Consider the following 24,172-nt stretch of genomic DNA (forward strand, 5'->3'; position numbering starts at 1 on the left):
AAATGAACTTACACGCACACACATGCACGCACACGCACACACACACACACACACACACACACACGTAAAAGCCTCTCTGCACTTCTTTCTCTGCACCCCCCCCCTCCTCCACTAGAAACCACGTGTAGGGTTTCAACCCCCTCGACAGTGACTGACGGCTCCACGGACCAATCACAGCGCGGGGGCCTTCACCGCCCGCGTGTCACGGGGCCAATGCGACACCAGCAGAGGCGGGGGCCACGCGCGGGGAGGCGTGTCCTGCCTCTTTGCGCTACAAAGTCGCTCCAGCCTCAATGACTCCAACTTCTCCCACTTTAGGAAGAATAGTGCGGACGGCGGAGTGTAAAGGCTCCAGTCCACGCACTCTCTCTCACTCACTCACACACACACACTTACACACACACACACATACATACACACACTCATACACCTCTGCAGCTGCTCTACCATGCACCACAGACATGTCACCCATCTGCTGCTCTGTCTGCTGAGCGTCGGCTTCTCCGGTAAGTTTTCACATCACTTTACCTACTTTTTTTTTTGTCTGTCACACAGTTAAACTGTGACCTTGTCAGGACCAGGGGTCCTCGTGGTAGACCAGAAACCTGGTCCCAATGGGGGCAGAAGAACCGCTCACTTCTCTGAGGAGCTGGTTGAGTTTAGGTTAAGATAATGTATGAAGTGGTTATGATTGAGGCTTTGTTGAGTGTGTTTAAATGAATGGGAGTGAGTGCAGAGTCCTGAGAGGAGTATGTGTACAAACCTGTGTGTGTGTGTGTGCGTGTTTTTGTTAGAGATATATCGGTCAACTGAAGATAAACTTCAGCTGATCAGTGTTTGTGCTGCTCTGACTCATCTCTGCTCTGTTATTATAATAATAACAACAATAATAACTCCTCACTCTCTTCTGGCTGCACTTTTCTTGACTTTTTTCTTGTGTGTGTGTGTGTGTGTGTGTGTGAACCTGAGGCTGAGCTGTGCAGTTGAACGTGGCTGCAGGAGTCACGGCGCATTAGCGCGCACAGTTCAGCCGGTTCACTGAGGCAGTGGAGCAGGACAGGAGTCTATTTCTTTTTCATTTTTTCTTTCTTTCTGTTTGATGGAAAGTGACCCTCCTTCCTCTCCTCTCCTCTCCTCCCCCTCTCCCCTCTCTGTCTCACCCCCACAGCAGCGCAGTCTGAGCTGGAGACAGATGAAGTGTTTCCCAAGCTGCTGTCCGCTCAGGACGCGCACCTGCCCGCGCACCGCCGCGGTCACCGCTCCCTGGACGCGCCCGGGGCAGGACACTCTGACCCGGGCAGCAGCAGCAGCAGCAGGAACAGCATCATCCTGACGCTGCCCGCGTTTGGCACGGAGCTGCATTTGAACCTGACGCGGGATCATACGTTTCTGTCGCGGGACTTCGTGGTGGAGGAGAGGCGCGCGGGGCAGAGCGCGGCGGTGGTCACGCGCGTGCCCACGGAGCAGCTGTGCTTTTACTCTGGCTCCATCATCAACCACACGGACTCTGTGGTGTCTGTGAACACCTGTGGTGGCCTGGTAAATACATCTTTATTATTACACTGCATGGCTGTACTAACTACACTAAAGGTGAGCTATATGTGACTTTTGGGAAATCCAGCCAACTTCAGAGCCTCACAGTGTCGTCACACTTTAACTTAGAGACGTGGTTGAAACTTTAAAGAGGTCACAAGACATGTGACTTTTGTCACCTTAATCATAGTTTTGATATCTATTATGGTTTTTACACAATTGCGGTTTAAGTTTTAGACTTTTTTTGGACGTTTTCAGATTTTATAATGAGTGTGTATGGGCCAATTCCAATTCCTATCTTAACCCTCAAGCTCAACCCTTAATCTCAACTGGCCCTCAAAACCAAGTGTTGAGGGTTATTTAGTCACTTAGAAATGGGACACCCCTTAAATGCAGATACGTCTTCATACTGTAGGGGGCAGAGTAACGCGAAAGCTGCGTCCAGTCTGTCAACTCCAAAAAAGGAGAAGAAGAAGAACACATTTACGTCACGATTATTTATTACGATCTGTTTGTCAGTCAAGTTATTAGGTTGTCAGTTAGTTATAAGATGATACTCATACAAATACCACAACCACGGACATATTCAGCTGACAGTTACCACACACCACGGCTTATTGAAAAGTAAACCATAGCAATAGCAATAGCTTCGGCTACTGACAAAAGATCGTAAATAAAAATACATGTTACGCAACAATGACGTCAGTAATCCATAATATGGGCCTAAACTAAGATAATACAATGGTTTTCATCATTTTTATATCTCTATTAACAAAGAAAATACTTATATAATAATACATTTGTAGCGTACTCGTTTCGCTGCTTTTGGCGCCATCTTTGTTATGTCAAAACACGCAATGCATTCTGGGTAGCCCTTGCTCCCAAGGGTGGTCTCGGAAAATCTCTATATTGAGGGCGATACAGCCCTTAAACTCGCCCCTCAACTTAATTTTTCTGAGAATCGGGACAGCACTTGCACTAGAGGGAGCGCACATTTTTGAGATTGAGGGTTAAGATTGAGGGTTAAGCAAGGAATTGGAATTCACCCATATATCTACCTGAGGTCCATGAATATAATCACAAAAATCTCCAAACAAACTCTTTTCCTGCCTAGATATTCCAACCTACACGGACATGTTTTACTTAAAAACGTTGCTATGGTTGTCGTCTAACCCTGTATGTTGCACATAGGTCTGGTCAAAGTTCCCATTGACTCACCCATGTTAAAACTCAGCTCTGGAGGTTTTTTAAAAACATGAGGATGAGACAGATTTTAAAGCTGTCAATTCACACAAATTCACAAATTTAAATGTGGGAGCTCCTGAAAGCCTCCTGACGCTCACAAAACAAAAATATAATCTGCATCATCAACCGTTCTTGAAATATGTCAACTTTAAAACAGGTTGCTTTCTCGGTTTTTCACCAGCTTTGGACAGAAACAGGTGTTTGGAAGGAGGAGGAGAGGGGGGAGGGGTCAGTGAGGGGGAGGGGCTTGTGCGACCAGCTGCAAGAGTCTGTCTCTCTCTCTCTCTGTCTTTAAGTTTTAAAGGTTGACACAAAGTCAGTGCTGAGTGCGTTGTGAGCGACACGCAACATAGAGGCTCAGGCAAAAAGGTTGTTGCCCCAAAGAAAAAGAAAAGTCCCCTGTTACATCTAAACTCCCTTAATGGGGCTCCTTACATGAGTAGTGATGTGTGTTGATACCTATGCGGCCCCCGAAAAATGTCCAAACGTACTATAGAAGGCATGGAACCGAAGTTTGAGTCACTTTTAAAGACGTTCACTCTTCCATACCGAAGCTATGAATGTATAAAATCCTAAGTTTGGATTTACCAATATTGCCCAAACTTACCAAATGAGGCAGCAGTAGACCAGCAGCTCCTGTGTCTGCATGAGCAACAAACGTCGATTTTCTCTCTGGAGTTTTGGTGTAGGAGAGCGAGCACTTTACAAATGTCTGTTTCCAGATGGAAAAGGCTGTCACACACGTGATAAAGTGATTTTTTTCCCCCCTTAATTTAGTGATATTACTGAGAAGGCAGGTTGGATTACAGCAGCCTGGTGTGCAGAGACTGGGCATGCAGCGGCTGAAGAATCGACTTTTTAGCTGCAGTCTCACACAGGTCGCTGCAGTTAATCTCTTAAAGCCCACAGACCCACCGGTGGGTCAGTCAGTTCAAAGTCACACTGTCAAGCCAAATCCTCAGAACCTGATTTCAAAAGCTTGTGGAGATCCTGTTTCCAAAGATAAATGTGTCTGGCAGAAATTTGGACAAAATGTGTTAAAATGAAGCACAAGACATGCACTGTGTTTTTCCAGTTTGATGGAATGCAGCCGCATGAAAACAGAAAATAAACTTGAAGAGGAAAAAACAAAAGGGGGCGACCACAGTGCTCTCACAGTGCTCTCTGTCTAACAACTGTGACATGTGGTTGTAAGTTCTGGAAAAATGTTAATGCGGGTTAAGAATAATTTTATGCTTCCAAGGTGAAGAATAAACTTTTATGCTTTAAAGCTCTACAGAACAACCTTTGTTCACGTTGTCAAAGATCATCAAATCATTTCAGGAAAAGTCTGAACGTGTCCACCGTGAGAGGTTGCACATGAGCCGAGGTGTTTGATCCTGCTCTTCTGTGAAGTGAGTGTGGAGGACGAGGTCCAGCCTCAGCCCTGGACTCTTTATTTACTCCATATATCCTCGGTGACACTTGGAGCTTTCAGCGAAGCCCTCAGTGAGTGACAAGGTTATTGTCCTGCTGTGTGCAGACAGTGTGAGTCACACAGGGTGGGTTCAGTTACAACAGTAACTACAGTCTCACGGTTCAGACCGGAATCTGTCAGGGACTGAGGGACACCCGGTGTCTGCCTTGCAAAATGAATGGTGTCTCACTTTCAAGCTTTAGCTCAGGTAAAGGACCTTTTCATGTCTGATATCACAACCTTCAGTATCTACTGATACACCTTTATCAGTCCCGTACCGTTGTTTGGTGTTTGGGCAAAGGTCAGACTTTTAATTCAAAATATCCAGCCTAGACGTGCATCAGACTGTATAAAAAAAAAGAACGAAAAAGACATGGTCCAGCAGCGACCATGCTCACTCTCCTGCGCCACAGTCCATAGAGAAAATCAGCAGTTTTAAATCACAGCTCACAGTAGTTGCTGATCCACCGCTGCCTCCATCAGTGAGTCGTCATATTTTATTTTGTGACTTCTGTTATTGAAATATTTTGTTTCAGTTCATTTCAATGACACAAACTGACCACATGAGGCAGCAGTAGACCAGCAGGTCCTCTGTCATCTGTCATCTTCCCACCAAAGTGATGTCAGTACGAGTGTCTACGTTAGCGGAAATACAAAAAAAAAGAAGTGAAATGTAACAAATTTCAAAGATTGTTTTGAAGTCATTTAGAAGACGTCTTTGTCCATTTCATGTTATGTCCACCAGAGGGCACTGACAAGTATATTTTGGCTCCGTGCATTATCCCACCCACAGAAGTATTTGTTTTTGTGTGGAACGTCATATACCATTAACAACACCGGAAACTAGATGTACAATGTTTCTGGAAAAACTGAAAACAAGCCTGAACCTCATTTATTCCAACATAATATTGTCAATGCAGACTTATTTTAGAAGTTGACTTGTTAAATGATTGTATCATGAGACATTTTGCAATATCAGCAAGTATTGTATCATTGTTTATAATACAACTGTCTGTTTACCCCTTTTACGGGTGCTTTCTTACGGCTCTCTACGACGTCTTAAAGCTGCAGTGCATCATTTCTGTTGTGTTATTTTTGTTGTTTTTGAAGTTATTATTCTGCCTTATTTCCTCGCTACATTAATTGTTTGCGGCGTCCTTCATTTGAAAACTATCAGACCTGACTGAGGGAGCGTTTGTGTGTATACAGCAGCAGAGCAGGGGCGGGTGGAAGTAGTAGAATTCACTTCACAACTTTACGTGGACTCAATGTTGATGTTGCGTCCGTATGTCCTGTCATGTGCAGCGCGGTTGGGAAACACAGGGAAAACCTTGTGGCGCTAATAGACTTAATTAGCATACTTTGAACCCATTTAACAGGGCCCATGGTTGGTGTAGTGGTTGGCGCTCTCGCCTTTGCAGCAAGAAGACCCGGGTTTCTGGGTTTGAGCCCCAGTTGGAACAACTTCGAGCCCCGGTTGGAACAAGGTCCTTTCTGCTAGGAGTTAGCATGTTTTCCCCGTGTGTGCGTGGGTTTTCTCCGGGTTCTCCGGCGTCCTCCCACAGTCCAAAAACGTGCAATATGGGGATATAGGGAAATTGGTCACTCTAAATTGACCATATGTGTGTGAGTGGGTGGTTGTTTGTCTCCATCTGTGGCCCTGTGATGGACTGGCAAACTGTCCAGGGTGTTCCTCCGCCTATACTATCTTAAAGAATATTCTAGCCCATGTATCCAGACCTTTTAGATCACGTGTGTCAATGTGAACATGGCCACTGTGGACAGGTGCAGTGTTCAGTTGAAGTCTTCCCTGGTATTCCATCACAAACATGAAGGCAATGTGGACTGTCACTGGGGACTGTTCAGGAGTCGTAGAAATGTTATTAGCAGTGCAGTGTGTGCCAGATACTGGTTCACCTCGTCCAAGTTTCCAGACTCAAGTGCTGTCAGAAAAGGCTGGTAGTCGCGCTGCCACGTGCACATGCTAACTGTGTGTTTGATCTGCGCTCTGATTTGGAGTGTGATCCGGCTGTGTGTATTTGTCCAGACTTCACACACACACTCGCATCGGTGTGTCAGGGAAGTCCACAGTAAGTCGCACAGATGCCGTTCAAACTCAGAGTAGAGTCGTTACTGGACGACTGCCACAGCAGACTCTTTGACCTCTTTATTGCTATTCTGTTGATTTTCATTTTTCTTTTCCAGACAGCTGCTGGATGTTATAATTATTATTATTGTTATTTTTATGTTGAAAAGAAAAGGTCTTTATATGTGATGCCCTGTCGGTGTAGCTAAGTAGGTCAGGCTTAGTCACTCCGAAGGGTTTTTGTTCAGTGTGTTTGTATGAGATGCTGACACAGGCAGCACTGACTGTGCAGGTTTTAGCCTCTTAATAAAAGACTCACCTTATGAAATTTATATCAGCTTATGTCTGTCATTGTAGGATTATATTTGGTGCTTTATCTCAATAGTAGACAGCCCTTTTCCCACAGGAAACAGGAAAGTTTGTTTTGCTCTGTAAACAGCTCACTTTCCCTCAGCAACGTCCACAAAAAAGACAGCATCTTTAGATTTGTAGGGAAAGAGAATAGTATTTGGTCCACTGCTGCCTTTTTGTGCAATTTTATTTTAAAATCCCAGTTTTGGGATCAGTAATATACCCACTCACTCACCTACCTTTCCTTCCTACTTAACTACTGACAAATCTCCCTACCTACCTATTCACCTTCCCACCTATCGACGACATGTCTTACCTTCCTACTTATTTACCTACAAATGCACCTAACTACCTACCTAACTTCCTACCCAGCTAGCTAGGTAGCCACCTACCTACCTACCTACCTACCTACCTACCTACCTACCTACCTACCTACCTACCTACCTACCTACCTACCTACCTACCTACCTACCTACCTACCTACCTACCTACCTACCTACCTACCTACCTACCCACCCACTACTTACTTACCTAAAAATGCAACTACCTACCTATACATACCTACCTACCCTACCATTACCTAGCTAGCCACCTAACCTACCTATAATACTACCTACTCACCTTCCCACCTATTTACTACGTCTTAACTACAAATCCAACTACCTACATACCTAGCTAGAAACCCACCTATCTAGCTAGCCACATACCTACCTACTCACCTTCCCACCTATTTACTACGACTTACCTACAAATCCAACTACCTACCTACCTAGCTAGAAACCCACCTATCTAGCTAGCCACATACCTACCTAACTACCCAACCTACCATGCCCTACCTTTTTCCTACTTACTTACCTAAAAATTCAGCTACCTACCTATGCATACCTACCTTCCTACCTACCTACCCTAGCTAGCCACCTAACCTGCCTACCTACTCACCTTTTCACCTATTTACTACATGTCTTACCTTCCTATTTACTTACCTATAAATCCAACTACCTATCTACTTAGCTAGAAACCCACCTATCTAACTACCCACCCTACCCTGCCCTACCTTTCTACTTACCTAAAAATTCACCTACCTACCTACCTACCTACCTACCTACCTACCTACCTACCTACCTACCTACCTACCTACCTACCTACCTACCTACCTACCTACCTACCTACCTACCTACCTACCTACCTACCTACCTAGCCACCCGTCTACCTAACCTTTCCACCTATCTACCTAGACACTCAACTCAACACCCAACTACCGACCTTCCTGTCTACCCACTTTGTGAGCAATAGTCAAGTCCACATCAGGGAGGCTTTATAAACCTCTGACAGAAAGTTTAGCATGTTTGATTTTTTTCTCCCGCCTTCTACGATGTGTTCATTCATGTCAGAGATGTTGATGAATAAGAGCCAGGAGAGCTCTGCATGTGCAAAAATCGTTAGTGCTGTAAGATGGAATTATGTGACTGAGGTGAAGGTCTCTCAGCTCCACGGTTCAGCCTCTCTTCTTTCCAACATCATCACCTTTTTTTGTGTGTGATGATTGGTCGGTCACTTAACACCATGTAGTCTGTTATGGCAAGGGCTTATGTCTCTGTTGTCACGTAATCTAACACACCGGCTGTTGTATCGTACAGAAAGATTGATCAGTCTGACCTTGGAATAGGTGAATTTAAACAAAGGGTTACAAAAATAAAAAATAAAAAAAAGCTTTGACTGGAGTGCTACACATTCCTGTAGCTTCACTCAGTGTTTTCATCGTCAATCATCTCAGGAGACTTTTTTCCAGTATTTAAGGGAAGGCCGGAACCTTCTAACCCCACTGTGAGGACAGACACTGGAGGCTCTGTCAGATCTTTGATGTCGTGTTGAAGGTGTGAGCTGGACACATCTATAAATAGCATCTTAAAACCATGTTTGTAAAAGTTGTGCGGTGGCATCGGATAACTCCAACCTCAGCAGTTTGGCCCGGTCCCATACTTAGACACAAGATGACACGGAAGTGTGTGTTTTTTTTAAATTCTGTAGTGATTGACTGACATCAAAGCAGCAGTACAGAGAATGGAAATAAAAAGAGCTTAAAATTGATCAGTAGATGCAGGAAGTTCCCTGTCGTGCAGCACATGTTCAGATGATTGGATAACATTGGGATCAGTGATTCAGTTGCACATGTCAGTATCTGGTTTGGATCTTATGCTGCTGTCACAGACATTTGATTCTGTAGACTCTGCCGGGGTCGACATTCCTGCAATCAACATTCGATGTCTGCGTGTCAGTGGTGTTTTGCGTTGATTGTATTGGGATAAACCTCTTGTTTATGGTTAGGTTTGAGGTTCTTATTGGCACAAATGGTGGCATAATCTCCCCCCACATAGCCATCCAATCCAGAAAGTGATGACTTCAATACCTCGTCCCAAACTTTTCAAGTCTCTGTGTGTGATTCACATCTCACTGAGGCGTGGAGTACATCTTGGATATACATTAGCAGAAGGGTTGAGTTGGGAATTTGGTACCAAGGTCTGTTGGTGGTGTAATGTAGAGAGTAACATGACATCTTAGTGAAAGACAGAGAGGCTTTGTTGTATTGAAAAAGCTTCCCCTTAAACATGGCATGAAACACCCTAAAATGCTGTTTCCGTGTGGATAAAATGAAAAAAAACCTAAAAACTTGGAGAGCTCCAGAGAATCACAAACTGCTCCATCAACTGTCAGCTTTGGCAGATTTGTGTCCAAGAAGCAATTTTGAGAAATCTCACTCTTAGGTCTAAGTACATTGAAAACAGAAATAACTAAAAAGAATTTCATGACACTCGTGGTTTGTACTGTTGCCTCACAGCAAGAAGCCACCAGGTTCGAACCCTTATCCATCACAGGTCGTCTCTGTGTTCATATGGGTTTTTTTTGTGGGTTTCTTCTCCTGTTTCCTCCTACCATCAAAAAACGTCCTAGGGTAACGGCCCTGAGCAAGGCAGTGACATTCAATCTGGACTTGGTGTCCAGTGGCTGCCCACTACTCAAACACTAGTTCAAGGAAGGTTCTGAGAAGAGGACGGGTGAAACTCAGAGGATGAATAACGTTACCTTAACCGTAACCTTTGCAAACTGCTTACTCCCCTGCACCAAAGTCCATAAGGAAAATGTACGTTTAGAGGTCACAGGGACACAATAGCTGCTGGTCTGCTGCTGCCTCGTGTGGCCAGTTTGTGTAACTGGGGTAAATCTGAACAAAGGATTTCAAACACAGAAGTTGCAAAATGACACATTTTAAGTTTCCTGTCTCGCTGTCTAATAACTAAAAAAAAGCATCAAACATGTTCGTAAGATTTTTTTCTGGTCATGTTTTCACTGAGATTTGGGGCCAATTCCAATTCCTATCTTAACCCTCAATCTTAACCCGCAAGCTCAACCCTTAATCTTAACTGGCCCTCAAAACCAAGTGTTGAGGGTTATTCTGTCACTTAGAAATGGGACACTCCTTAAATGCAGATACGTCTTCAGACTGTAGGGGGCAGAATATCGCGAAAAATGCGTCCAGTCTGTCAACTCCAAAAAAGAAGAAGAAGAAGAACACATTTACGTCAGGATTATTTATTACGATCCGTTTGTCAGTCAAGTTATTAGGTTGTCAGTTAGTTATAAGATGATACTCATACAAATACCACAACCACGGACATATTCAGCTGACAGTTACCACACACCACGGCTTATTGAAAAGTAAACCAAACGATCGCTTGTCCGCACCGGCCGGCTATTGACAAAAGATCGTAAAATAAAAATAAGTGTTACGCAACAATGACGTCAGTAATCCATAATATGGGCCTAAACTAAGATAATACAATGGTTTTAATCATTTTTATATCTCTATTAATAAAGAAAATACTTAATTTATAGCGTACTCGTTTCACTGCTTTCGGCGCCATCTTTCTTCTGTCAAAACACGCAATGCATTCTGGGTAGCTCTTGCTCCCAAGGGTGGTCTCGGAAAATCTCAATATTGAGGGCGATACAGCCCTTAAACTTGCCCCTTAACTTAATTTTTCTGAGAATCGGGACAGCACTTGCACTAGAGGGAGCGCACATTTTTGAGATTGAGGGTTAAGCAAGGAATTGGAATTCACCCTAAGTCTCATTGTATTTAAGCACATGTAAACACAATCGCTTTTTAACAATTCAATTCAGTTTATTATGTAAAGACGTTATATTTAGAGCCACAGTGGAGCTTTGTGACTCACAGGTCTGTGTGACAGACGGACCGGAGCTCCAAGAAGAAGAAGAAGAAGAAGAAGTAACGATTGTGCTGACTCACCAAAAGCGTGCACTCTGGCTGCCACCCTGCAGCACATTTTCTTTTGACCTACTTTCGAAGCTTCAGCTTACAACAGGAAATGGGACTGGAAAAGCAAAGCAACGGAATGAATGATCAACGTGACCACGACTCGGGAGACATTGTTATTGTGTGGAACAGAGCAGGCACCCAAACACTGACGAGGAACATAAGGAACATCGTCTGAGTCTGTCCAACATTCACTCACGAGGCTGCTGCTGTTAGAAGCTCCAGACTGAGACGCTGTATTAGATCAACGTGTTTTAAATGTCGCTGTCTTCTCACAGCATCCAGCTCCATGAGAAACAGTGATTAGAAACATCTTTTTGTCCCGGCTGCTTTTGAATTTTGGGCCTCTTTTAGTCTGTTTGTGTATTTTGAGTCAAAGTTGAAGCTTACGGTCAGAGCAAGGCAGCAGTGAGAAGGTGTTAAACTGGTTGATTTAGATAGAAAGATGCACTTTATTGATCCCAGACTGGGCAATTATTATATGACAGCAGCATTTAAAGGTAGAGAAGAATAAAAGAGTAGCATAAAATACTAAATATATATGTAATTTGATCATAAAAACTCTAAAATATACTAAATATAACTAAATTATTTGCTCAATGTTATTTATTTTTTTAAATGAATGTAAGTATTTTTATGGTATCACAATAATACATACATGATATGCTAGTATGTCTGTTTTGTCATAAGGTGGGAGGAGCCAAGATTTGTCTCGCAATCCTGTGTACTGCACCTTTAATATATATTTTTTTACAATGAGCATATAATTAAAGATAAACTTGTTAAGATGGTGACACGATAAGCAGAACATTAGGCAATGTCTAAATATCTGTATTTAAGTGTAACTTTAAAATCAGGGTTATTAACTTAACCCTTAAAACATTTTTACTAATCTTTAAAAGCGGCAAAAAATGTCACCTTCCCAAAAACTGCTGTAAAAATATTATATATTCATATTTTTTTCCCTATTAAATGAGTCAGTTATTTAGAGCTACTCCAGCCTGAAATAAACATATAAAATATCAATAACTATCAAAATAATATTTTTAAATTTTAACCCTTTAAAGGCCATTATGTTTACACAACTCAACTGTTTTTTTTATGTGATTGGCGGAAACATTGATTTTGATGCATTGTTTTTTTTCTGATTTAAAAAAAAAAAAAAGTTCTAGTTTGTGCTTAACTTCTCAAAAACTGCTGTAAAAATATTATATATTAAAGGAATATTCCGTGGAAATAAAAGTCGTCATCATATGGCTGCACTGTGGTCACTCACAGTCGTCTTTGTTGAAGACATTGGGAACATCTGTGCTTTTTTTCTTGCTGTGACAAGTCAAACGTCCACTGTCTGTTTACACGTTTAATCCGCACAAATCAACAGAAATGTTAAAATGACAGCCTGAGGTTTTTAAGGGATTTGTGTGCTGGGACTTTTTTTTTTTTTTCCCCACTTCTCTTTCTTGAACCTAACAACAGTTTATTCATGCACTCTGGCATCACCACAGGCTGCCAGATACAGTCAGTGAGCACCGCTTTTCAGTCTGTGCAGACACGTCTGTGAGCCTCTCCGTGACGTCGTGCAGTGTTTTTAAAACAGACCCTTTGTTATTTCGACTGAAAAATCTGCGTCAAACAGCTGTATAATCTGACAGCTTTCGCTGATCTGCGGAGTTCAGTCAGTGACATGGCTTTTTTTCTCAGACCTGAGGCTTTGACAGTAAATCCACAAGAAACTCTTACACTGATCCAATCAAGAGACGCAACTCCACAAAGAGGCCGTCGACGATAATCCAACGCGGTTTTAACAACGCTGTCCTATCTGTTCTGCTCATGTGCGAGACGAGACTAGCGTTTGACATTTCCATCAAATGCTGTCACATTAGTATTTATGAAACAAACACAGTGTGAGCATGAAAACACACTGGACTGAGTCTAAATGTGTCTCTGTGTCCCTGCACAGACTGGTCTGGTCCAGATCGGGGAGGAGACCCTGTTCATTCAGCCGGTGGAGGAAAACGATCCGTCGGTCCAGTCTTTCTCGGGACGTAAACACCGACTGTCGCGTCACCGACGTTCGCCTGACGCCGGCTCTGCTCCAAACGGAGAGCATGAAAACGACTTCTGCGGCACCAAACGAGGTGAGTGAGAGACATACATAATCGCGTGTGAGTTGGCCGTTAGGGCTGCAACTCAGGGTTATTTTGGTGGTCGACTAATCGGAGGATTAGTTTTTCAATTATATTTGTTTTGATCGGTACCTAGTGCTTTTTCTTGGTAGTTGACGAGGTTCAGCTGAGCTTATACTAAAATGTGACGTCAACAGACTGCCGGCCACTGATTGGTCAGAGAGTGTCGTCACTGAAGAGTCATGAGCACGACGTACGACACAAGAATCGAAGCACAGAAGTTTACATTTTTAGGTCCAAAATTTACTTATAAACCCAAATAAGCCTGACCTCTGACACAAGAATTAAACCGAACAATGCCGAACTATAGACCACTTGGCGGCCTTCGTCACGCTCGCGTCACTTTCTCTCTACTGAGCATGTCGGTTGCAGAAAGCTCTGTTGTGAGCAACACAACAACACGTCTTGTTGTGCTGTCGGTTGCACTGATCGTTTTAACAAACAAGACAAAAGCCTGAAGTTTCACCGGATACAGAGTTGCAGCCCTTTCAAGGCTAACCGGAGACGTCAGGAGGAGCGAGTGCAACGAGCAAATGATAAAAGAAGCAAGAATTTGCTGTGCTCACTCCATATCAGTTAACGTTATGTTCATTTCTGGCATCAGGTAACAAGCTAACATGAATGAAGTAATTATTACTATGCAGAACAATGTTAAAAAAAAAAATGTTTGAGAGCAACATCGTAATTAAACTCAGGTTTAAAGGGACAATGTGTAGTATTTATGGGTTTATATGACCCAAAATCCACTTTTTTATAAATATTATGTGCTCCTGCATTGTCTAGTCGCTGTATAATAGTTTTTGTTTCATTTTCGTAGTGTTTCAAAAAGTCATGTAAAATAACATGGTCGCGGGCCGCGGTTGCATAGCCACTGTTAGCAGAGAGACATGTTTCTACCGGAGCCTGTAAGGACAAACGCGAGAGAACAAATCAAGCGTCTCTTTACTTGTAGCGGAAGTCCCGCCTCCACTCTCTCTGCTTCAGCTGCTACGGCCGCGGTAGCTCCGCCCTCTCCCTCACCTCACGAACCTCATCTGCTGACACGGAGAAAGACGACGAGGACGACATTTGACCAGCTGAGGATACCGTAGCGCTCAGGGAAGGGAGGGGGTGAGCAGAGCAGCAGTTCTTTGTTGTAAATTTCAGGCTCTCCTCTAGATGGCACTATAAACTACTTACTTCACCTTTAAGTCAAACTACCGTAGCTTAGAAGCTAATGTACTCTGGTTGTTTTTCTAGTTGTGTAGAACTTTCCAGCAGGTAAGGAGCATGTATATTTTCCGTTTTTTCATCTGTAACTGATCATCAGAAGCTGTATGCGTTATATCGGTTTACAACCTGTTAAGTTGTGTGTAGAATAAAACCTCTTAAAGCTCACATAGAGTGGTCCTGTTGCACATATATGTTAGTTATGGAGGTCTACTTACATACATTAACTTGTTTTTATGCTCAAAAACCTCCTGGTTGCTGTAAACGAGCCGATAGAAATCCTCTTTTCTGACGTTGTTCCCCAGCCGCGATATTTCAGACTCAACTCTCACACCCAGAAGACAGACTGTGTTGTGATTGGTCAGCCAGCGTAGAGGCTTCCCAACTGTCTTGTGATTGGCCAGTACCCGGAAGTGACATATTCAGCACACCTGCTCTCAGAAGTGCAGCTCCCCCCTCTGGAACGGTGGATGCACTGCAACTCATTATCAAAACATTGTTTTAACAGTGTTTAAAAATAGTTTCGTCACGACTCCCCGCCGCAGTCCCTTTTATGACTTTGACCCAGAGTCAGAAGACACTGTCGCTCGTGAAACACCTCCACAACGGGCGTTATTCTTCTTCTGCGGTTCAATGTACGCAACCGGATGTGCCCGGACTAGTGGCCGGAGCAGGACGATCTGCTGTTCAGGAGAACCGCTGTTTACGTAACCGGACCGGGTTTTTTCAGAGATCTCTCTGAGTCTGAGATTACAATAAAACACAGCGTTCTCAGCAGTGGCTGAACTGTTTGTTTCGAACCTTCAGGGCTTCGTAAACGAGGTAATGACGCAGATACACACTAAAAAACAGCGTTAATTGGAACTTCCGGTCTAGGTCTGCTTTAACAGAGGAGTCTGGTGTATTTAGCGAAAGCCGGCGATCCGGACGCGGAATCACGACCATGTGTATTCAGTGGTATCTCAGTTCAGTGACTGTCTCCAGTCACACAGGAAGTACTGAACGATTCTGTGAACAAATCTAGTTTGTGTGTTTGTGTTGCGTATAAATCAAAGCCCACGTCACTCGGCCGTTGCTGTGATGACTCCACCCACATTGAGGAGGAGCTATGAAGTCACGTAAAAAGGACGTGACTGATACCAAACTGATTGGAGTAGAACTGTATAAATGGATATTGTGTCGTCTAATCATTGCAGGCCTCACCTCGCTCTACAGCTGCACACCTCTCTCTCTCTCTCTCTCTAACAGCTGAGTTCAGGGTGGGAATAGTCTGGAAGTTTCATGGCCAGGTCCAATGTTTTTTTTTCTTTTTTTTCCAAGCGGCCCATGATGGATGACGGAGAGCCGGTGATTATCCTCTCATGTGTCTTCATTATCCGTTGCAGGGATTTTGCGGTTTCCAAAACAGACACTGATGCAGCCAAAGAGGATGCTCAGTGTCGTCGCTGCTCAACACAGGGACGAGGGTGGGAGAGGTAACACCCTTCTCTCCTCAGTCACTGTGTGTGTGTGTGTGTGTGTGTGCGTTTGGCATCTATTGTGACTGGCACCGGTGCTGAGTGTGTGTAGGTGTGGACCTCTGTGTGTGTGTGTGTGTGTGTGTGTGAGCTCCAAGGAAACTGAGGCTGCAGACTGTCTGCACAGTAAAACCTTTAATGCTCCCAGGATTGTGTGGATTGGGTCAGGTCATCTTTTTTTTTTTTTTACTTTTTTTTGCTGAAAAACATTTTTTGTGACATCAGATTGTTACCTTGTGTTCTTAATTAAATTGTTGTTACAAACTTTTACTTGTAGATATTTCGATGCACTCTTGCATTTGCAGCCAGAATACTTGTGCTTTGTGACCCAGAAACGAATATTTCTGCTCCGGGTTTTGAATTTTGGGCAGATTTTAGGCCGTCTGTACCTTCAGACACTGTTAACGTGTTTTCGTAGTCACAGTTAAACCTATTTTTTGCCCTTGATTGATTAATTCGGTTTGCACTCTTGCCTTTGCAGCAAGAAGAGCCGTGGGTTTGCGACCTGGTTGAAACAAGGACTTTGCAAGCTCTCTCCTCATGTGTGTGCGTTGGTTTTCATCAGGTTCTCAGGTTCCCTCCCACAGTCTAAAGCATTGGTTCTCAAAGTGCGGCCCAGGACCAATGGCGGCCCGCAGAAACATTTCTGGCGGCCCCGCAATTAATTACAGTTGATAGTTTTAATCCAGGAGCATTAAACTAAACTTGTTAAATGTTTATTGGACATTACTGGATAAAAACCAATAAGTATAAACAAAAATACTGGGTATTTACCTGGTTTCTATATGGTGAATTTTAGTGTATTATTGGGTTATAAGCTGGTAATAAGCAGGTAGCTACAGCCCCCAATTACTAGCTGTTTACCCAGTAAATATATGGTAACAGAAATGTGTCACTTGAAGGTAAGAACAATGGCCAAAATACTGGGTAATTACCCAGTAAATTTTAAAGCGTTATTATATTAACGCTTATATTACTTAACGCTAAACTGTAGAACTGCAATCTGGTCATTAAAATGATTACAAATGGGATTTATTTCTGGTTTTTTTTTCTGTTTTTTTCCTTTGGCGGCCCTCAGTCCAATGTTGGGTTCCTAAATTGACCCTCAGGTATCAAAACTTTGAGAACCCCTGGTCTAAAGACATGCACATTTTGGGGGATTAGACACTAAATCTGACTGGATGTGGATGTGATGGACTGGCAATCCGTCCAGGGTGTGACCCCACCTTTCGCCCTATGTCGTCTTCTCTGCTTTAGGTGTTTTTATTATTATTATTGTTTATTATTTTTTAGGGGTGTTCGTGTGGATGAAGACATTTAATCAAAGACATGATGCCACGTTTATGGAAAAACAACATAGAAAAAACATCATACGGGTAAAATTCTGCTTCCTTGAGAATGAGGAAGGACATTTTTGAAGAATTATGAAAGCGAGGACAACTTTCATAACGTGAGGACATTTTCAGAAAGCAAGGACAACTTTCAGGTAGTGAGACTTTTTCAGAAAGGGACAAGAAAGTATAAGGAATGGCATTTTTGAAGAATTTTCTCCAACTATCAATTATTGAGACTTCATTTTTATCCCAGTGTGAAACAATATTGTTTATACAATATTACAATTTGTTGTTATTATTACAATTAGCTTTTACCACAACGTTTTATTTTACAAATTTTTCTTGTGTTTCTCATGTTTGCGTTGTTTTATCGTATGTTTTTATGTCTAATTTATTGAGCGTAACATGTACGTAGAGATTCTAGACTGTACGGCACAACTGTGTTGTCTTAAATGTGCTTTATAAATAAAGTTGGATTGGACTGGATATGGTCCCAGGCTTAGTGGAGACTGTGTGTTGATGTCTGAGGTCCAGTTTGGGTTTATGAGCTGTAGTGGATCCAGTGACGTGGGGGAGTGAGTCTCTCTCATGTGTCTCAGTAGGACCACGGTCTTTAGGGACCTGGTGGTGATGGGGCTGAGCGTCACTGACTGGTAAACGCCGCTGTGGCAGGACAAATCCTCTCAGCAGGGACTGTGTGGTCCAGCAGCTTTTCTCTTTTCTATGGCTTCAGTCTGACATCAGCTGCACATGAAGGACACGCAGTTTCCTAAAGAACGTCAAAAAGAGATGACATTAGCACTTATAAACGACGTGTATAAAGAAGAAACGTCAACGACATTTTCAGAAAGCGAGGACATTTTCATAAAGTGAGGACATTTTCATAAAGTGAGGACAGCTTTCAGAAAGTGAGGACATTTTCATAAAGTAAGGACATTTTCATTAAGTGAGGACATTTTCTGAAAGCGAGGACATTTTCTGAAAGCGAGGACATTTTCAGAAAGCGAGGACAGGTTTCAGAAAGTGAGGACATTTTCAGAAAGTGAGGACAACTTTTTAAAGTGAGGACATTTTCAGAAAGTGAGGACAACTTTTTAAAGTGAGGACATTTTCAGAAAGTGAGGACTATTTTTGAAAGTGAGGACAGGTTTCAGAAAGTGAGGACATTTTCTGAAAGTAAGTACATTTTCATTAAGTGAGGACATTTTTTTGAAAGCGAGGTCATTTTCAGAAATCGAGGACAGCTTTCAGAAAGCAAGGACAGCTCTCAGAAAGTGAGGACATTTTCTGAAAGTAAGGACATTTTCTAAAAGCGAGGACATTTTCAGAAAATGAGGACATTTTCAGAAAGCGAGGACAACTTTCATAAAGTGAGGACATTTTCAGAAAGTAAGGACAACTTTCAGAAAATGAGGACATTTTCTCATAACATAATTCCCCACCATAGTTTTTGCAAAATGTTTCCACACTAATTGATGGCGATGATGATGATCTCAGAGAAGCGGGAGGGGGGTTTGAGTTCGGTCGATGTGTCGCCCCAAATCAGCAGTTGCCGTGGTTATTGTTGGTTGGCAGCAGTTTTCCAGTTAGTGGGAGGAGCTAACATGTAGCCGTGCTACAATGGCTACAACCACGACGCTTCTCCTGTCTAGCACGACAGCAGGATGTGACATCGCTTCGATTGATATTCGATTTACAATCAAGAGGGATAAGATGACTCTAATTATTATTATTCAAAAGTGCCATATGTAAGAATGTGGCCAGAAACGGTTACTACATTCAAATTCAAAATACCAACGTCTTTTAGGTTTGGTTTTTTGACGTAACTGGCAACCCGTGGTTGTCTCGGCAGCTGAGACTCTACTGACTGCAATGCTTGGTAGACAGCGGTAGGTGGCGCCACATGCCAAAACATGATTTCAAAACATAAACATGATTTGCAGTCTGCAAAAAAATGTTTTTAATGCAAATATTTTGTCTGTACTGTTGTTGTTGGTGAGTTCAGTTTGTTATATGAACATTATTCCTGAGTCTCTGTGACATATTAGGAGGATTTTATTTTGTTTCATTTTCTACACACTTGTCCACAAAAATAATTTAGTCATCGATTAATAATGGTATAATCCTCGCAGTCTTACATAATATCAGTTTTTGGTCTTCTCTCAGTTGACCCTGTAGCGAGTTACTGCTCTCCGTTGTTTGTGATGTGAAATTTAGATCTTTTCAACACACCTTCATTCATTAAACATTCACATAAACAAACATGATTATGCCCCATTTTTGGTGTGTGAATGTGGGTGTGAATAGTTGCTTGGGTCCTGTGACTGACTGCTGTGGGCTGCTCTTTGCCTCTCGCTGGGTCAGCTGGGGTTTTGGCTCCGGTTCCCTCTGAAACCCTCGCAAAAATAAGCATTAGAGGATGAATGATTTGATTTTCTTGCTTGTTACCCTCCTTCTTACACTTGGACAAAGAGTGCTTTGCAGATCCCCCAAAAAAAAGAAGAAGAAGAAAAAAAAAGAAGGAATTCCATGCTTAAATCTTTATTTATGACATATGGGTCAAATTACAGAGGATGGGATTTGTCTGATTCTTCAGAATCTTGGGAATGTTCCTTACACTCACCTCAAAAACCCTGAAACATCTTCCAAGTCCCTCTGCAGCGATATGCTCGCAGTGAGCTGTGTGAATGAACTACTGTCTGCGTCTCCACCCTCCGAGCCGAAGTGGGCCAGCCGAACATCCCAGGGAAGCAATGCTAATAAATCACGGCTTTCAGAGCAGCGTTTACTGCGATCTGCCACGCTTTGATGTTCATTCAGCCTCAGCGAGACGCTGTGTGGAATGCAGATGTTTCCTTATTTAATGTGCATCTCTTTTCTGCAAAGTTCTTGTTGGAACCTGCGCCGCCGCTCACTGTTAACGCTATCAAACACAGACAGCAGACCCCACCCTCTGCTCTTTGACATTAATAATATGCATATTTTCCAAACCCTCTGCGTCTCCTCGCCAAGATTATCGATTCTGGTCGGCGAAGGAATTCACAGTGCGGAGCGGAGCTGGTCTCCTGAATTCCGAACGATGGCAGGGTTCTGTCGTGTGGAGCTCACCTGAACACAGGATCCAGTCAGAGCGACTAATGATCGGCCTGGGAAGTCATGGAAAAGTTAAATTAGTTGCAGACTTGAGTTATAGTTATCCAAACATTTCTCTGAGCACAGCACTGTTCTGGAGGCAGAATGGGAGAGCGAAGCCAGAGGAGCACATCACTCAGCCAGGAACTTGAATTAAACGTCTGCTGCAGGTTTGATTGCTCCTCAGTAGATATGTTTGACTTTTACAGACTCTTCTTGGAGGCAATCACAGAGGAGCGATAAATATTAATATCCAGACCAGCCAAAAATAACCAAAATGTTAGTAGACGTGCTGCGAAATCCCCCAACTCTCAAAGAATAAGTGGTATAGATAATGGATGGCTGACATTCTTTGAATATCATGTCAATTTACTGATTATAACTATGTTTTTGCCTATTATACGTGTGGCTTTTGGGCTAAATTTAGCAAAAAGCAGCAATTATGGCTCAAGAGTAAACAACACAGAGTAATATGATACTGGTTGGATTTTCGATTCTCAGCTCTGTCTACAAGCCCATGTGTCCTTGGGTAAGACAATAAGCCCATGTTAAAGGTGAAGTAAGTAGTTTATAGTGCCATCTAGAGGAGAGGCTGAAAGAACTGCTCCTCTGCTCACCCCCTCCCTTCCCTGAGCGCTACGGTATCCTCAGCCGGTCAAATGTCGTCCTCGTCGTCTTTCTCCGTGTCAGCAGATGAGGTTCGTGAGGCGAGGGAGAGGGCGGAGCTACCACGGCCGTAGCAGACGAAGCGGAGAGAGAGGAGGCGGGACTTCAGCTACAAGTAAAGAGACGCTTGATTTGTTCTCTCGCGTTTGTCCTTACAGGCTCCGGTAGAAACATGGCGTCTCGCTGCTAACAGTGGCTATGCGACCGCGGCCTGCGACCATGTTATTTTACATGACTTTTTGAAACACTACGAAAATTAAACAAAAACTATTATACAGCGACTAGACAATGCAGGAGCACATAATATGTATAAAAAAGTGGATTTTGGGTTATATAAACCCATAAATACTACACAGTGTCCCTTTAAGACTAGAAAAGCACAATATAAGCATCGGCCATTTACTAATCGCTTGATATTGTCAGCTTCTGCATCACGAGAGAAAGTTGGGAAGTGGAAAAATATAATTTTTTTTTTACGAGCGTCAATCAATGCATCACAGGTTGGCTATATTTTATATATTGGATTTATCCTCCGTCTTGGTTTGAGCTTTGTTGGGGCTCTAATAAAACGTATGTCAATAATGTATATTCTGACCCAAACACTCCTGATATATCGCATATCGGTAAAAAGTGGTCTTTTTGAGGACATTTTCAAAAAGTGAGGACATTTTAAAAAGTGAGGAGAACTTTCTGAAAGTGAGGAAATTTTCAGAAAGTGAGGACATTTTCAAAAAATTAAGACAACGTTCAGAAAGCAAGGACATATCGACGTATCATACATCTTATCTTATATCATCATATCTTATCTGATCAGAAGTATGGATGTACTGTAGCTTTACACCATAAAAGTGTATATTCTTGTCAGACTTGTGTGTATAAGAAACCACATATAGGTTAATGATTAGGTTCATGAGTAGGTTAACTAGCAAATCTGGAAAAAACGTTTCTGCAATACATGGTGCATTAGTGCGATTTGTCCAAAAAGTCAAAAACAATTTTAATGTTAAGGAATTTTGACATTTTCACACCAGGAAACGTACGATGAAAAGTGAAAAGTAGGTCAAATTAAAAAAAGAAAAAAGAAAAAACCTTACGTAGATGAAGCCTTAAATATGAACGTCGCAGCCAGAGGAAGATGGCAGAGTTTAGAGCAACAGTCAGGAGAAAAAAAAACACCTTCCAGAGGTTTCTCCTCCAAAAGAAACCACAATGTGAAAAATGCCTCCAAAAAACCTCTTTCACAGATGTTAGTTGGACAAAAACACTCTCTTACATCTGGCTTTTGTCGTCGCAGTGAAGGGCTGCAATTGACTTAATTGCTGCGTTAATGACGCTACGGCCAAAGTGAAGTATCTGCTCAGACTCTGCTGAGCACTGACGGGAACGTGACACCTCACCTGACACACACACACACACACACACAAAGAGACTCCAATCCATACCAAAATAAAACACATTTAAATAACAGCAGTTGACAAAAGTGTTGTACTGCTGCTTTTCCACTACATGGTCCCAGCATGACTCGCCTCGCGTCAGCATTTGCTTTTCCATCAGTGATAGAACCTGTTTTTTTTTTTTTAGTACCTGCTCTGACGAGGTTCCAGTCGAGCTGTGGCGAGACTAAAATGTGACGTCATCAGACTGTCGTCCACCGATTGGTCAGAGAGTGTCGTCACTGAAGAGTCATGAGCGCGACGTACGAGAACCAAAGCCAACAATGTCCTACTGTAGATTAAAGTTAAAAAGACTACTTATAATCCTACTTATAATTCACAAATCTACTTATAGTTCAAAATTCTACTAATAGTTCCAAATTTTACTTATAGTTCCTAAATTGAATTATAGTTCTTAAATGTACTTATAGTTCCTAAATCTACTTATAGTTCCTAAATCTACTTTTAGTTCCTAAATCTACTTATAGTTCCTAAATTTACTTATAGTTCCTAAATCTCCTTATAGTTCCTAAATCTCCTTATAGTTCCTTAATCTACTTAAAATGTCCTAAATTTTCTTATAGTTCCTAAAGTTACTTATAGTTCCTAAATCTACTAAAAGTTCCAAATTTTACTTATAGTTCCTAAATCTCCTTATAGTTCCTAAATGTACTTATAGTTCCTAAATCTACTTATAGTTCCTAAATCTACTAATAGTTCCAAATTTTACTTATAGTTCCTAAATCTCCTTATAGTTCCTAAATGTACTTATAGTTCCTAAATCTACTTATAGTTCCTAAATCTAGTTATAGTTCCTAAATTTACTTATAATTCTCAAATCTACTTACAATTCCAAAAGCTACTTATAATTCCAAATCCCACTGGTCAGAAAGTGTCGTCACTGAAGAGTCATGTGCGTGACATACGACACAAGAATCAAACCAACAATGTCCAACTGTAGATTAAAGTTAAAAAGACTTAAAATTTCCTAAACGTGACTTCAGCTTCTCAGTAACGTAATCCCTAAACGGTTGAATAACTGCAAAGGTAAAAGTAGAAGGTCTACTAGAAGGTAGTGAGACCTTCTATGGTGTATGACTTGGAGACACTGTCCTTCAAGACGAGAGCAGAGCTGAAGATGCTGAGCTTTTCTTTGGGAGTGACCAGGATCAGCAGAGGATTAGAAATGAGCCGGGTTTAGCGCGAATGAAGATGTTTCCTGAAGCGATGCCGAAGCCCCAGAGTTTTTTTTTTTTTTTCCCAAACGTCTCTGTTTTCAGGGTGGAAGTGTGGACGACAGGTGCGTCCAGAGCAGAATGTGTGAGATTTAGGGCTCTAGTGTGAATGAATTTGACATGACACGCCACTCCTTTAGCAGATATTTCAGATTCTGCAATGGCTTCAGATGCTTTGATTCACTTCTCGACAGGTTTTTAATATTTGAATTTGAACTGACAGCCCCCCGGTGTGTGGACGTAGCCCCGACAACTGTGGACACGAGGTGAAGAACAATGACAATCCCTCTGTAAATGAAGACGTGCGGTCTGGTCTGCTCTGATCTGACTGTGATTTGTGCAGAAAAGACAAATCACCACTGAATAAAACGTCCTCTCAGACGTGGTGAGCAGTCCTGACCCTGACGACTGAGCTGCGCCCCCCAGAGTTACGTAACACCACCCGAGCTGAAGACC

General features: G+C 42.4%; 1 protein-coding gene across 1 annotated transcript in view; it reads left to right on the top strand.

Moving 5' to 3' along the window:
- Window positions 1-401: 401 nt before the first annotated feature.
- adamts17 (ADAM metallopeptidase with thrombospondin type 1 motif, 17) overlaps window positions 402-24,172 on the top strand; it is a gene marked incomplete at its 3' end in the record, with an annotated part of 111,832 nt that continues 88,061 nt past the window's right edge. The window contains exons 1-3 of the mRNA XM_083900887.1: window positions 402-506; window positions 1,169-1,539; window positions 12,965-13,142. Coding sequence (XP_083757013.1) covers window positions 449-506; window positions 1,169-1,539; window positions 12,965-13,142 — 607 coding nt within the window. The 5' untranslated portion in view covers window positions 402-448. The remainder of the gene's footprint in view (window positions 507-1,168; window positions 1,540-12,964; window positions 13,143-24,172) is intronic.

The sequence above is a fragment of the Microchirus variegatus genome, assembly GCF_963457635.1.
Source record: "Microchirus variegatus genome assembly, chromosome: 14".
Taxonomy (NCBI): Eukaryota; Metazoa; Chordata; class Actinopteri; order Pleuronectiformes; family Soleidae; genus Microchirus; species Microchirus variegatus.